Below are 14,699 nucleotides of genomic sequence, written 5' to 3' on the forward strand. Positions count from 1 at the left end.
ATACTAAGTTATGTAAATGAAAAAGACATATTCATATATTAGAATAATATTAATATCTTAACATAAGAAGTAAATATTTTAAGTAATCAACTTATTTCTTGTGCTTTTTAATGAAAATCAAATTTAAACAAAAAATATAAGGTGCATTTATTTAGGAAAACATAAATAAACAAAAACCTTTATGGTATACCTACTTGTAACGGCATGAAGATGTTATATTTCAAAAATTAAGAAAATTGATCAAGGAGATTTTTTTAATGTAAAAAAATAAAATTTTATGGTTTTTACTGATTATGTTTTTTACTTAAAAACTAAATAGCCGAAGTGAGTTGTCTCCCCTTGTGAGATGTCTGCTCTTGAATTTAAACAAACATGGAGTATGCTTTCTCTATCATCATGCACGTTATAAAATTTGATTTTCTTACATAAAAAAAAAAAAACTACTTGATCAAATTATGTGATTTTTTGAATATGCCATCTTCATTCCGTGACAGGCACGTACATCATAAAGACTATTCTGTATTTTTTTTTTACTTAAAATTTTTATTATAAGTGCAAGTTTAAATAAGTGCTGTATATAAAAACTCAAATAATCATATAAGTCAATAAATAAAGTCAAAAGTTTTATTCATAAAATCAAAATGTTCAGATACAAAAGAATGCGTGTCACTTGAACATGAAAATGCGTCGGATTATTTATATAGACGGGCAGTAAATATGTCACGGTGGATAAATTGTCCAACAATAAAAAATAGTATAGAAAACCAACCCAAACATGTGCATTAAAATTGAATTGAAAAAAAAATGTTATAAACTCAGGTTATCAATAATGGAGGGCAAACAACAATTTCATAAAAAAAAAAAAAAATCTAAATCTTCCTTTTTTTTTTTTTTTTTTTTTTTTTTTAGTTCTTTTTAGATATTTTTACAGATTTTTTTAGATATTTTTACAGATTTTTTTAGATATTTTTACAGATTTTTTTAGATATTTTTACAGATTTTTTTAGATATTTTCCATCTTCATTGCCAGGCAAACCTAGGATTACTTTATTATAGTAAAAAATGTATGTTAAAATGTCTTCAGTTTTTCCAATAACTCCTTGCAAACAGACTTAGAGATTCAATATTACGAAGTAAATCGTTAGAGTTGTGGTTACTTGTCAGAGTTGAGATTCAATATTACTAAGTGGATGACTCAATATAGTTTGAAATTCAATATTAGATGTTTGTTCGTCAGAACAACAATGACCATCTGATCATCCTGGAGGGATAATAAATGACATGCGCTAAATTGTGTAATACCTAACCATTCCTCTCATGAGTTGGCACTGCTTGATTGCAGTGATAAATAGAAGTCCAGAATGACTGAAAATAATGACAAGATAAACGAGGGCGGGGTTACATCCACTACCTGCTATTCACAAATGGTCACCCATTTTAGTACAAACCAGGCTAAATTATGCTTAACTTCAGTGATCTAATAGGAATCGATGTGTCAGCGTGATTATTACAAAGTGGGTGAGTCATTACAGTTGATTTTGCAGGAAGTTTTACATATGTTATTATCAACTGCTGCATTACTTCTTTTTATTTCATCTTTACCTGATGTAAAAATACCACCAAATATTTGACTGCATAATAGAACAACATAAAAAATGCATTTAAATATGTTAAAACCTGTAACTATAAGCTGCCTGGTAGTTCAAAATTGATAAATCTGGTTAAAGGGGCATAATTTCACCTATCAGAACACTCAACAGACAAAAATATTATTTTTAAACATTTTTTTTTTCAATCTTACGAGGTTCATCATCAAATATAAACTCAACTAACATTTTTCTTCTGCAATTCTTGCAGAGAGGTGTTGACATCCTCCTACTTTCAGCATGAAACTAGGAGGATGTCAACACCTCCCAGCAAGAATTGCAAAAGCCTAATATTGACGGAGATATATATAAGCAACTGAGGACCGCTTGTGGATTTAATAGTCTATTGAGGCTTCCTCCTTTGGAGGAAGTTGTTTCAACCCATCTAGGGTGCGTGCCGGTTCACTATGGGTATGGTAAATTCACATTTGCTTTTTTATTTTTTTTTTTGGTTAAGCTTCTTTTTTTTTTTTTTTTTTTAAACTAATGAGTAACCATTTATCAACAAAAAGGATTAACAAGATGGCTAAATTGACAGTTGAATGATGATGAATACTATGAGAGGATTGAAAATCTCCACATAACACTTACTCAAAATAATAATCAATCCAGAAACATTGTTTATAGAACGTGAGGCCTAAAGGAACAAATAAGGAGGAATCGATTTACAAGACTGCCGAAAGTAAATTAAAGGCTTACTTTATTAAATAAACAATGGAATATAATTCCGACAATGTTTTCTAAGTATAAATTACTTCTTTTTGTTAGATGTAAACATTTTATGTGGGTTAATAATATTATGCTTGTATTCTCTTTAGATTTTTTCCAAAATATATTTTTTAAATAAATAAATCAGACATTGAAAATATAGCTTATCACACAATAAACAGTGAAGTATTTAGGTTTGATCCTCATCAAAATTGGCTTTAACCCAATGTTTATTGCTAGTTTAAATCAAGTAATCACAAACAATTTTCACTTTTTAAATACTTTAAATCAACTACTTCTGATGTTATCTTTCTGTATTTTTGAGATAAGGGTTTGGTAATTTGAATATTTGAGATTATTTGGACTACTGTTCTCACTTTGACAACATTTCGGCCGATGTAACCTTCAGCCTTTTTCAGGTTTATCTTGTTGAACACAGGAATCTTTCTGTCAAACTCTTGAATCTGCATGGAACTTTGAAGAAAATCTTTTATTTTTAGCATGCTTTCATTCTGTCAGTCATGACCGAGTCTTAAGTAATTCACAATTGTATTCTTAGCATCACCCGCACTGACGATTGAACCTTCAAACTCCAGAAGAGTGTCACTTACAACTGAATTTTACCTAGCACTTAACTGTAATATGACAGGTCATTGCAGAGTTCAACAAGATATGCCTGAAGAAGGTCAGAGGATACATCGTCCAAAGAGTTGTGCAAATAAGATTTAAGATAAAAACAGTTGTCTGAATAATCCAAATAATATGAGCTGCTGCTGATATCATATACTTACTTATCTCCCTTAGTGTTACATTTTATTTGCAACCAGATATATTGAAAGACAATTATGGTTGATTACCAATTTAGCAGTGCATAATAAACAAAAATTAATATAAAAAAAATATGGAAGGAATTTTTCTTTTTACTTAATACAAAAGTAATCAAAAAGAATAATTTCTTTTTGTATTTTCTGAAGACCAGGAAATTATTTAAAAGTCAACCAAGTTTTCGGATTGTGGATGAGAATCTTATCAATGTCTTCCTGGCTCACTTCTCTCGTCTTCATCATCGGTACAATCGTCTGTAGAATGTGAGAGAAACCATGGCCACCATATTTCATCTGCAATCATTCAGAAAAGGAGAATATTAAAATTAATGAAATGATAACAATACTAATAGAATAGAAGATAATTTTTTGTATGTCTGTCAAATAATTTATTGATCGCACAACACTAAACAACAACAGACATTTTTGGACAAAGATGTCTGCATTTCACCTTTCCATATCAGCATAAAATCCATCTTTCTCAGTCTGTTACATGTCTCCTACTTCCCAATTTTGTCAACTACTTAAACTATTTCTACTAACCCTGTTTTGAGTATGACTTGAAACTACATCCAGTCTAAGCTTGCTTTATTTCTATTACTTCCAGATTCACTGACCTGTAATCTTCTAATTCAGGGATGTAGAAAAAGAAAAGGACAAAGACAAAGAGGAAAAAAAAGAGACAATGTCTTTTTTTCTTGTTTTTTTTTATTATTGTACAAAATTGAGCAAAAAAAGCAATGAAAACAAATTTTCAAGTCAACAAAAAACCGATATGAATAATTTTAATAGTCTGACACTTTTTTATAGTTAACGAAAAACTAAATTTGAAATACTAGACTGATTTCAGAAGTTGCCAACTCAACTCAACCAACTGATAAGAATCCCATTGACATTTTCACCCAATATGAGTAAATATATGACACTCCAACTTGTCTTTTGCTGTCTGTGGTTACTTTTTTACATTAAAATTTTTTATGGAAATCACTCCAGACAAGGTATGAAGCAACTTGATGTAAGAAGTTAATATGAACAAAACATGATTATCAAAGAGAGAAAAGATGTCTATTGACCTTAGTTTTAAAAAGTCTAAAGCTATTATTAGGAGGGAAACCCTCTGCAAAACAAGAGTTCCCCAAGCCTGCATTTCTTGGCAAGAAGCTACTGGAATAGGAAGCTGTATTACATTGAGGTGTCAAAACAGAAAATCAATGGAGACCAATAGACCAACAAACGACCTGAAATAAAGGAAGCAGAGAATAGATCAGACAATTCCAAACAACACATGCCATAATAATATTTATACAAAAGACTGAGACTAGCAACATCACGTCTGTAAGAGAGAAGTTTCAGAGAAGAAAGAGTGGAACCAATCAAATTACAGATCCATTAATAACCTTCAAATGGAATAGAGATTCACGTGATTTGATAGCAGATTTGTAATGATAGAGAATAGCCTTAAGTGTTTAGAGCGGTAAAGAAAATCGTGTTTATGAGAAGCAGAAAGAGCAATGGATCTAGTATATGGACTCCAAGAAAGATTTGATGAGAAAGAAAGGCCAAAAGAGTGAAGTCATCCATGAAAATCTCAGGAAGAAAAGAGATATGCCTATGATTGAAAGACATGAGCGGAGTCTTAACTTGATTATTAATTCAATATTCCGATTGTGTAGCAACAATCCTGTTGTTAAAACTCAACCCATCTTTACCTTATACTTATTGGACTTTTATTTACTGTGCTCAATGACTTATTCATTTTGCCATCCTTCTCCTGTACCAGAAGTTGGAATCCTTATTTCTTTCATGAACTTATATTATTCTTATGAATATATTCTTTGTTCATCGCTTAGATATATTCCTTTTAAATCTTTGCTTCTCCATAAGATTTTCATCTTTTGTTTTCTATTTCTTTGCTGTGTTTATATAAATAAATATTTGCATTCGAATTTCCAACTTATATGATTTCACACTTGTGTGTTGTTTTATCTTTTACTTTTAATAGAAAAATCTTTCCTCTCCGTTCTTTTCTCTATTATTTAAATAAGAACCCTAGAACTTCAGCCTTTATATTTTTTTATTTTTATTATTATGGCTCTGCAAAAGCCTTAGTAGTTCCAACCAATGCTGGCACATAAGATTGTATTCCAATCATTGACCACTACATGCACTCTTTCACTTATATTTGTATCAGGTTTTAAAAGTTAGTTTTATTGTTTGATTTTTAATTTGCACTTGTCCTGGTCTGTCACAAGGTCATGGTCAAATTCTAATGCTCATCTCATTAAATTAATTACATAATTGCTTTACTTTGATCCTTATTGCTGTATTGGATTACATTGTATTGTCAGCTTCTTCAAATGTAAGGGAATAGTTCTAAAAAAACAGCAAGCAATACAAACACAAAAATTCATACTTATTTACATAGCGTTCAATATCAAATCACATTACAAATATAAATTGCATCTACTTTGATTTACTTACCAGACGATGTTTTGTGTGGATGTCGTGGGCTATTGTGACTTTATCTTGATAGCCAGCATCCAGTAGCCATTTTATCCTTTGGATTCTTTGAGCATCACTTGGCATATCAGTCACTTCATCTTGTTGATAATGAGAGGTTTCAATACCGAATAAATCAAACTCACAATAGGAACCCAAAGCAGCAAATTCTAGCAGAGATTCTTTGTCTAATATTGTTCCTGAAAGTTAGAAATGGACCATGATCAATTTTTATGTATTTTGGGTGTGAAATTATAGATAGATAGATAGATAGATAGATAGATAGATAGATACTTTTATATTGTACCATTTCAATAAAAACATACATTCATTTTTATGCTAATATAAAAAAAGTATGGTTTATTTAGACTTTTAGATGAGCATAAAGATGAGTGTCTGTTCCCAGTGAAGTGGTATAATATTAAAACTATTTATAGCTTTAGTATGACACTATCGAGCTATCTAAATGCACTTTGTGTTATTAGTATTTATATTTGAAAACAAAATTGGAAAATTTTATTTCAAAATAATAGAAAGCTTAATATACTAGATATTAAACAAACAAGAAAAATTTATGAAATCAAAATTGAATAAATTACAATAGTTATTAATCCATCACAAATTCAAACAAGGGATTATAATTAAGAAATATCCTTAATCGATTTTCAAAGGTAAATACTTTTCATCAGAGGATTAACATTAGTACAAAATATATATATATCATTAATTAGCATAAATTTGGAAATATATTATAAAAGTGTTTTCAATAGAATAAGAGAAAACAAAAATCAAATAATTAATTAATTAATAAATTAATTAATTAGTTAATGGAGTGGTACTCTATAAGGAAGAAGTCTGAGTGGATTAAATTAAAATCCAAAAGCTTAGTCAAATTTGAATACAACAAATAATCCATAAAGTAATGGATTCTTCCTTCTAAAATTTATGAACTTCAACATTTATATAATTCTGGTGCAAGTCCAGAGTTCAACCTAATTAACAAAAACACATAAAAAATTTTTATGATGCATGTAGCTGTTATAGAATGAAAATATCATATTCTAAAAATCCCATAAATTAATCAAGTACTTTTTATCATATAGAAAATCATTTTTTAACAATTTTTTTTATTTTAATAATATATGATAGACATTACAAAACTTATTTTTATTTCAGTAGTTTGAATTAAGTTGTCCCCCTTTATTTATTAAATATGGCAGATCAAGACAACATTTTCACTTCCTTATAAAATTTGATTTTCTTACTTTAAAAAACTACTTGATCAATTTATATGATTTTTGGAATATGACACTTTCATTCCATCATAAAGATTTTTCTTTATTTTTATTTTTTAATTAAGTTGAACTCTGGACATAATTCTCTATCTACAAATGTTCAAATAACAACACTTACGGTCCAGATGTGAAACAACTATCTGATCAGCTTTAGCACCAGATTCCAACAGGATTCGCAAGATTTCTTCAGGTGCTGCCTTGTTTCTGCCAGGATGGATGATAATTGGACAACCTGTGCTTTTCTGGACAGTGGCACCGGCTTGTAACACCTTTTTTTCACTGTCTAGAATAAAGCAATGCACAAAAAGATTTCAGTATTTATCAAACTTGTAATCATTTATTTTTATAAACAATAAAAAAAATTGTCTGAATTTTAGTTATTTTTGCTTTCTTTGAATTATTGTCTTCAACATTAATCTTTATACTTTTGTAAAAAAAACAAAACTGAAAACATCCTTTGTCATGTAATTAGGTCTCTATGATGATCTAACATTTGGTAAGAACTTTTATTCAATCAACATCAGATTAATACTAGCACAACTGCCAAAAATGCCATTTCAGTTGCATGAATCCCTTGTCTGCTGACATTCATTGTGTTTTCCTGTCTGCCTCAGTCATTGTAATCTCATCTTTTCAACAGGTTAATATTGACACCAACACCAACAAAAACCTCAACATTTCCCTATTCCAAACAGTCACCTGACTAACCCAACATTGTGGTTGCATTGAACTCCCAGACTAGTTGTCATACCAAGCCTTAAGATTTTAACTTATTCTGCATAAAAGATTAATCCCTTTTAATAAACTTTTTCCAAGCAAAATTCATGGTGTTTGATTTGGTTGCTTTGTTTTATAGCATATAAACCCTTTTCAAGTTATTTAAACCCAAATCCAATCAAATTTTTTATGCTTCAAATTCTTTTTATCTTCAAATATTTATTCATAGAGTAATCATCATTTGCTTTGGTTGTTTTGTAGAGGAAAATTGTTGTTTTGCTTTTATCTTTGCAGAACATGATTAAGTTCTGCAATGGGAAAGAAAAAAATACAATATCAATGTTTGGTGCATTATAGGTTAACAAGCAGTACCTTCAGACAGCCTGATCTGGTAGCACTAGAAACAAAGAAAAAACAAGATGAAGAAACAAGACAAAGAGATATGTGTATGTTTTACATTTTGCACAAAAAATTAAATTGATTAGTTTATTATATATCTCGATGTGCATGCCTTGTTGTCTCTGAACTTCCCAAATGCAAAAGGAAGCAAATCTTCACTAAACACTAAACCTACCAACCCAGAAACGATTAGAGGTACTTAAACTTGTGATAGAAATGCAGAGGGATCTGTACAAGATTTTGTCAATTTACTAGAATTCACTTTTTGAAAACTAGTTTTCTCCTCACATTAAACAACCTTGTGTCATACCTGGCTCTCATGGGGAGTCAGATAAATAGAATCCTAAAAATAATCAAGAGAGAAAAATATGCACCTGCAGAGAATCAACGGTCCTAATTATGATAATTCAGATTTTTTCGCTTATTCAGATTACTGTTCTCATCTTCAGCATTATGCGCACAACATTATGGTTGATGTAACCTACGGCCTTCTTCAGGTGGATCTTATTGCACTTCAAAGTCTTTCTGGGAAACTCGAGAATCTGCATGGAATTTCATATGGAAACCTTTATTTAATCCATGAGGGCAGCAAGCTCACATTCCATCATCCATTCTGATAGAAGTTTTAAGTAATTTGTAATTGTATTTTGAGTATTGCCCACACTGAGGACTAAACCATCAACCTCCAAAAGAATGTAATTTACAATTGAATTTTACCAAGTACTTTATCCATTGTGCCACAAACGTGCGTACAATTCTAGTATAAACTTTGGGAGTCTTATACCTATTCTTGTTTTTAGATACACAATCTTAATTACAGAACTATAAGTTCTGAACATTTACCTGTGAGTGGCCAGCTGCATCCAAGTTCTCCAATGACTCCTGATTTTATATCGGATCCATCCACTCCGATAAGAACATCATTTTCCATCTTGCTTGCCAATTGTTCTACACTGCTATTTCGGGTTTCACTTGAATGTGTCAAATCCACATAGAAGCCTATTATGAAAAAATGTTAAAGTAAAAAAAAATATTAAAATGTTAAAGAAAGGCAGCAAAAAAAGTAAATAAATATGCAATTTGGGAGTTGGCTTGATGATATAAAATTATCAATCATTTTTGGTCTATTATATTGAAAGCAACTGATTTGATTGGATGAATTGTTAGAAATATATTTTTAAAAAAATGTTTTTAAATAGAGTTTTAAAGATATATAACTATCTAACATTAGGTTGTTTGAAAAATAATGCCCAGTTTCAGAAACATCTGTTTATTCATGAAAAATTAACGGTAGAAAAGTCCAAATTAGTCAAAATATGAGCCTTGAGCAACTATGCATTTCTACACCATCGATTTACAAGATTATTCATTCCTCATTGCTTAAAAAGTTATTGATTGTGATGTAATAAAATCTTTGAAAGTTGATTCCACATCGTTTTTAGACTAGAAAGTTTTATCATCTAAAAATGTACTTAACTGCTTAAAAACTAAACATCTTTCATTAAAAACTAAACTCATGGTATACAATGCGATTGTTATACCTACGCTTCTGTATGGGTGTGAGACCTGGACTATATACCAAAGTGATCTCATTAAACTCGAAAAATTGCACCAACAAAAACTTCGAGCTATACTGAACATCAAATGGTATGACTATGTAACCAACACAAGCGTTCTTGAGAGAGCAAACAGCTGCAGTATTGAGGCCACCACTATGAAGCACAGACTCCGTTGGTTTGGGGCATATCCTCAGAATGGATGAAAACAGGCTCCCTCGTCAAACCCTGTACTCGGAGCTAGCCACAGGAAAAAGACCTATCGGCCGCCCTCTACTGCGATGTAAGGACCAACTCAAATCCACCCTAAAAAACACTGGATTTGATCTTCACATCTGGGAAACAACATCGCAGGATCAATGCCTGTGGTGTCAATCCATCATACATGGTACCAAAGGATACGAAGCAGAAAGAAGAAGACTGGTGGAGATCAAGAGACAGGCAAGAAAAAATCGTGCTGAACAACAACGCCCTCTGCCAAGCATTGCTTGCCTTCTCTGCAAACGCAAATTCCACACTCAGATTGGTCTGAGGAGCCATCTGCGATCCAAACACTGAGAGAAGAGGAAACTGAAATTCTCGGATACGATGGCCGATGGCGACGATGAGTAAGTGAAAGATCTGAAGAAAATGGCGGACGTGGGAAGTTCTTGTATCCCAAGCTTATGAGTTTCTGCAAAGTTGTTCTTACAACATGCAGCTGCACATTGTTGATTCGCCAATACAGGTCTTCTTTCTTGCAAGCAAACTGATTGAGTAAACGTCAGCAATAATGCTCCAATTATTTTCCAAAAAGATGCAGTAGATAACACCTAATGCATATCACTAGACAATTACCATAATCTTTTGCGGATGCAACTTTGGCTTTAGGAAGTGTTTGAGGAACTCATTATCATCAATCTATTTGTCCCAAGTGACTACTCACTTTTGTTTGCCCCAAAATATATTGCTGCTGAAGCAAACGCAACTAGAGAGAAAGGATGCTACCTGGATTGAGAGTTGGGCAGCAAGATGTTTGTTCACATCTATATAAATAAAACAGCAGATGTATGTATATGTGTGTGAAAATATTTAACTGATTAACTACTGGTCACTTAACACTGAAATTAACAAGAAATAGTAATCATACACCAAAGATGGTTTATAACAAAATCTTGATTTGTATGGCTGAATAATGTATACAGAAATATGTCAGCAAGTTGAAATGCAAAAAGTTCATTTCAACTTGCCAACATATTTTTATTGCTTTTGTGCATGCGCAAATTCATTCATAGCTTGAAGTGGTTTAATTTTAAATCTTTATCTGTTGCTAGCTCAAATGGAGAGAACATGGCTGGAGCGCTAAATGTTTTGATTTTGATTCTACAGGGTGGAACGATAAAATTGTTGCCTTAGAAAAGATGACACGATTCCATTTCCGTTTGATGAAAACTGGTTTTCTTTTTTTTTGTTGCAGACCAACTACTAGTTGGCAATCTGTGTATAAATCCCAAGAGTGATAGGAGCGTTTTATCATGTCTGAAAGTGACACAATGTTCAACAAGTGAGATTGGAGATGTGCCGTTGTACAACTCATGCTCTCTACCGATCCAAGTTATGACAACCGGACCATTGCCAGCACCCTCAAAATGCAGATCCAGATGATTCAACGCTTGAGGGCAGAACTCAACAAAGTTTCCAGCAATGGTTATGGTCTTTGTTGTAGTTTCAAATGAGGGCCACATCATGACACCTCACATCTTCAAAGTCGGCTTGAAAGTCAACACCAAAGTGTACATGGATGTGCTGAAGAGTGTGGTGATATCTGGTGCAATCAAGTGGCTGCTGGCAAATCCTGGGTGTGGCAACAGGACTCGGCACTGGCCCACAAGTCCAAAGAGACGAATATATACATATATATATATATATATAACTCTGTCAATTTGAAGTCTACAGACTCGAAATTTAATATACAAGGTACTAAGATTTTGGAAAATCTTTGTGATCCGTTTTCAGTCAGAAATTTGACTGTTAAGGAGTCAAAGTTTAACGATTTGACCTTTGAGAACTCTACCAAACTCCTCCGACAATTTTGGGTCTAAACACTTGAAATTTTAGATATAGGTTCCTTGGACATGGATCTAACTTAATAACTTGATTTGAGCCCAAAACAATAAATGTTAAGAGGTCATAATAGGGGTAAAAGTTTAAAAAATTGACCACTTTTTTTTTTTTGTTCAACATACATCTCCAAACAGCCGGGCAACGCCGGGCTGAAATGCTAGTATTATATATATCAACATGTTCCAAAATTAAAGAAACAGCAGTTAAATAGATGTTGTTTGTATACAGACTCCAGATATGCAACACTTGTTATAAAAAAAGGTTTTGTTTTTCCTTTTGTGCAATAGTTTTCGTTACTTATTAATAATTAATAGTTGGTCTTATCAGCGGATGCTAAGACCAGCTTTTATGAAAGGAAGTAGGAGTAGGGAAGAGAGAGGTAAAAGGAAAAGAGGAGGAAAGAGAAAGGAAAAAGGTAGAAAGAGAAAGGAAAGGTCGAAAAAAGAAAAGGAAGGAAAATGGAAGGATGAAAAAGAAAAGAAAATAAAACAGAAAGAAGAGAAAATGAAGGAGATTCATTAATTTCATATGAATCAGATGATTTTACTGTTGGCATTGGTTTCCTCAATATCTTTCTAGTGTTGTATATGGGGTTATATCGTACATGTGTTGTGTGTGTATGTGGCACAAAATATATGTCTGTTATGTTTTTATCATAACGGACCATATGTATGTATGTACGTTGTGTTTGTGGTATATAACAGACTATTGTCCTTGTCCTAAATGTCTATCTTAATGGCCCATGACTCGACTAATGTTAGTGTCTGCTGGTTGCTTCTGGGAGCTTCTTCAACTATGTTGGGGCGCCGAACCTGTTTTAAGAAAGATATTTCACAAGACATAGACCAAGACGTTGTAGGATTTTATATATTTCTTCCACTCCCACATATTCGTCATAGCAGAATGGGAGTGATCGATGAACTCTCAGCTTGTGAGTTTTTTTATGTCTTCATTCTGAGACTGTCCCTCATGGGGAACCCCATTTTAGCCTATCTGCCTTTCTTGGCATCTCGGACCCAACTCACACTATGCTTGCACAAACCGGAACACATGACACACGACACGTCACATCCCCGCTTGCATACTTTTGGTGCAAACCCATCGGGTCACAGAATTTGATATGTTGTCAAAGCATGACAATTATTCAGATGAGCACCTGCTATGAAAATAACGATAAAGCAGGGACAGGCTTGCTGCGTCTCTTCTGTGGGAAAGAGGTTGCAGGGAAAAGAAAAGGGCATCCCCCACTAAGCTACAAAGTCTATTTTTTTTTTTTTTTATACAGTGATCACCACTTATCAAGGCCCAGAAGCCACTCAGGGATAAGGGTTATTGCAAGTACATTACGTTAGTGTGGAGATTTGATGAAGTGTTTATTTAAGGGGGCGGTTCATTAGGAATTTGATAACATTGGACTTGAAGACATTCAAGTTGTAGTCCGGTGGGAAGCAGGCAGACGGAACAGAGTTCCACAGGCGTGCAGTTCTAAGAAAGAAGCTTTGTTCATGGAATCCGCGTTTTAATTTAGGCACAGATATAGAGTGGGGGAAATTTTTCACAGTGGATTCAGCTAGACGGGTGTTTTTCATGAAAGATTGGCGAGGGGGGACCAGAGATTGGAGTTCAGACGAGCACTGCCATGAAAATAACGATAAAACAAGGATAGGCTCGCAACGTCTCTTCTGTGGGAGAGAGGTTGCAGGGTAGAGAAAAGGGCATCCCCCACTAAGCCACGAAGTCTATTTTGTATTCTGTCAAGGCATGATAAGCTGTTTTTGGCCGCTCCTGCCCAGATATGGCAACAGTATTCCATCCTTGGACGTACTTGGCTTTTATATAGATAGAGAATTGCATCAGTAGTGAGATATTTTCTGGAGCGGTAGAATGATCCCACCATCTTTCCAGCGACCTTAGCAACAGACTTGATGTACGTGTTCCATTTCAGATCAGGAGTAAAGGTAAACCCAGAAGCTTGTCAAAACACGGGGCCTCACCCAGACGAGAGCCATCCATCACAATTGATGCCAGATGGGGATCAGAGTGTTGATGATGTAAGGATAGGACTCTGTCAAGACAGAATAACTGCTTCAACCCGGGTATTATCTAACACTAATTAAAGTTCTTTCTAGAAAGACATTGGGTACTTACAGGAGGGACCATGTGAAGGTTACTAGCTTAGATTCAAGTGTTTCTATGGAATAAACTGGATTTGAATTTGGCACTACCAGGTTGCCAGCTTGTGTCATTAACCACTGAGCCACTATCACCTGGTAAGAAGATGAAGAGAATGTTCATTGAAAATGAAAAGAAAAGGAAATGGTTGTCTCAGCTGAAAAAATCTATTTTCTTTTGCTGCTTACAAAAACTAAAGTATTAAAAAATAATCTCCAACCTACCTGTGCCAGATATAATATGAATTCCAGTCTCTTCAGACAACTTCTTCTGAAAATGAATGTTCCTCTGCAAGCCGGTTACTGTATTCTCCACAAGAGCAGAACCTCCATTTTTCTGTCAAGGCAGAAAGGGGGATAAGAAGCAGGAAAAAATTTAGAAGTTTATGTTATATCGATAACATAGATGCGGTGTGTGTTTATGTCTCTATCCAGGGATGCAATTCAAAACAAAGCCCTACACCAACATAAAATAACTTTTGTAGTAGAATTTTATGAAAAATCCAATAGTTGCATTTAACGTTTACATCAGATATCCATAAATAGTAAATACTTTATTTTATTTATAACTTAAAAAATGAAAGTAAAAATTAACAAAAAAAAAAAAAATCAATGATTGAAATAGGGGACCCAGAGCTTAAAGCAGAAATACACATCGTCCTCATACCTTTCAGAGCAATGAATAGAATAGTTAGATAATTCTACCTAGCTTCTTATATTCAGAAACTTTTATGACTATTGTTTATTTTCTTTCATGGCATATGAATTGTGAATTAATTAA

The 14,699-nt window shown here is 33.0% G+C and overlaps 1 protein-coding gene across 1 annotated transcript in view; it reads right to left on the reverse strand.

The window, feature by feature from the left end:
- Positions 1 to 610: 610 nt before the first annotated feature.
- The window catches only part of LOC145289970 (N-acetyltaurine hydrolase-like), a 29,213-nt gene continuing 15,124 nt past the window's right edge, over positions 611 to 14,699 (reverse strand). Inside the window, exons 4-8 of the mRNA XM_080136451.1 lie at positions 14,144 to 14,255; positions 8,932 to 9,087; positions 7,091 to 7,255; positions 5,660 to 5,877; positions 611 to 3,472 (exon numbers count right to left, since the gene is read on the reverse strand). Of these exons, the coding sequence (XP_079992577.1) occupies positions 3,338 to 3,472; positions 5,660 to 5,877; positions 7,091 to 7,255; positions 8,932 to 9,087; positions 14,144 to 14,255 (786 nt within the window). The 3' untranslated portion in view covers positions 611 to 3,337. The remainder of the gene's footprint in view (positions 3,473 to 5,659; positions 5,878 to 7,090; positions 7,256 to 8,931; positions 9,088 to 14,143; positions 14,256 to 14,699) is intronic.

The sequence above is a fragment of the Euprymna scolopes genome, chromosome 2, assembly GCF_053919585.1.
Source record: "Euprymna scolopes isolate OS-2025 chromosome 2, ASM5391958v1, whole genome shotgun sequence".
NCBI lineage: Eukaryota > Metazoa > Mollusca > Cephalopoda > Sepiida > Sepiolidae > Euprymna > Euprymna scolopes.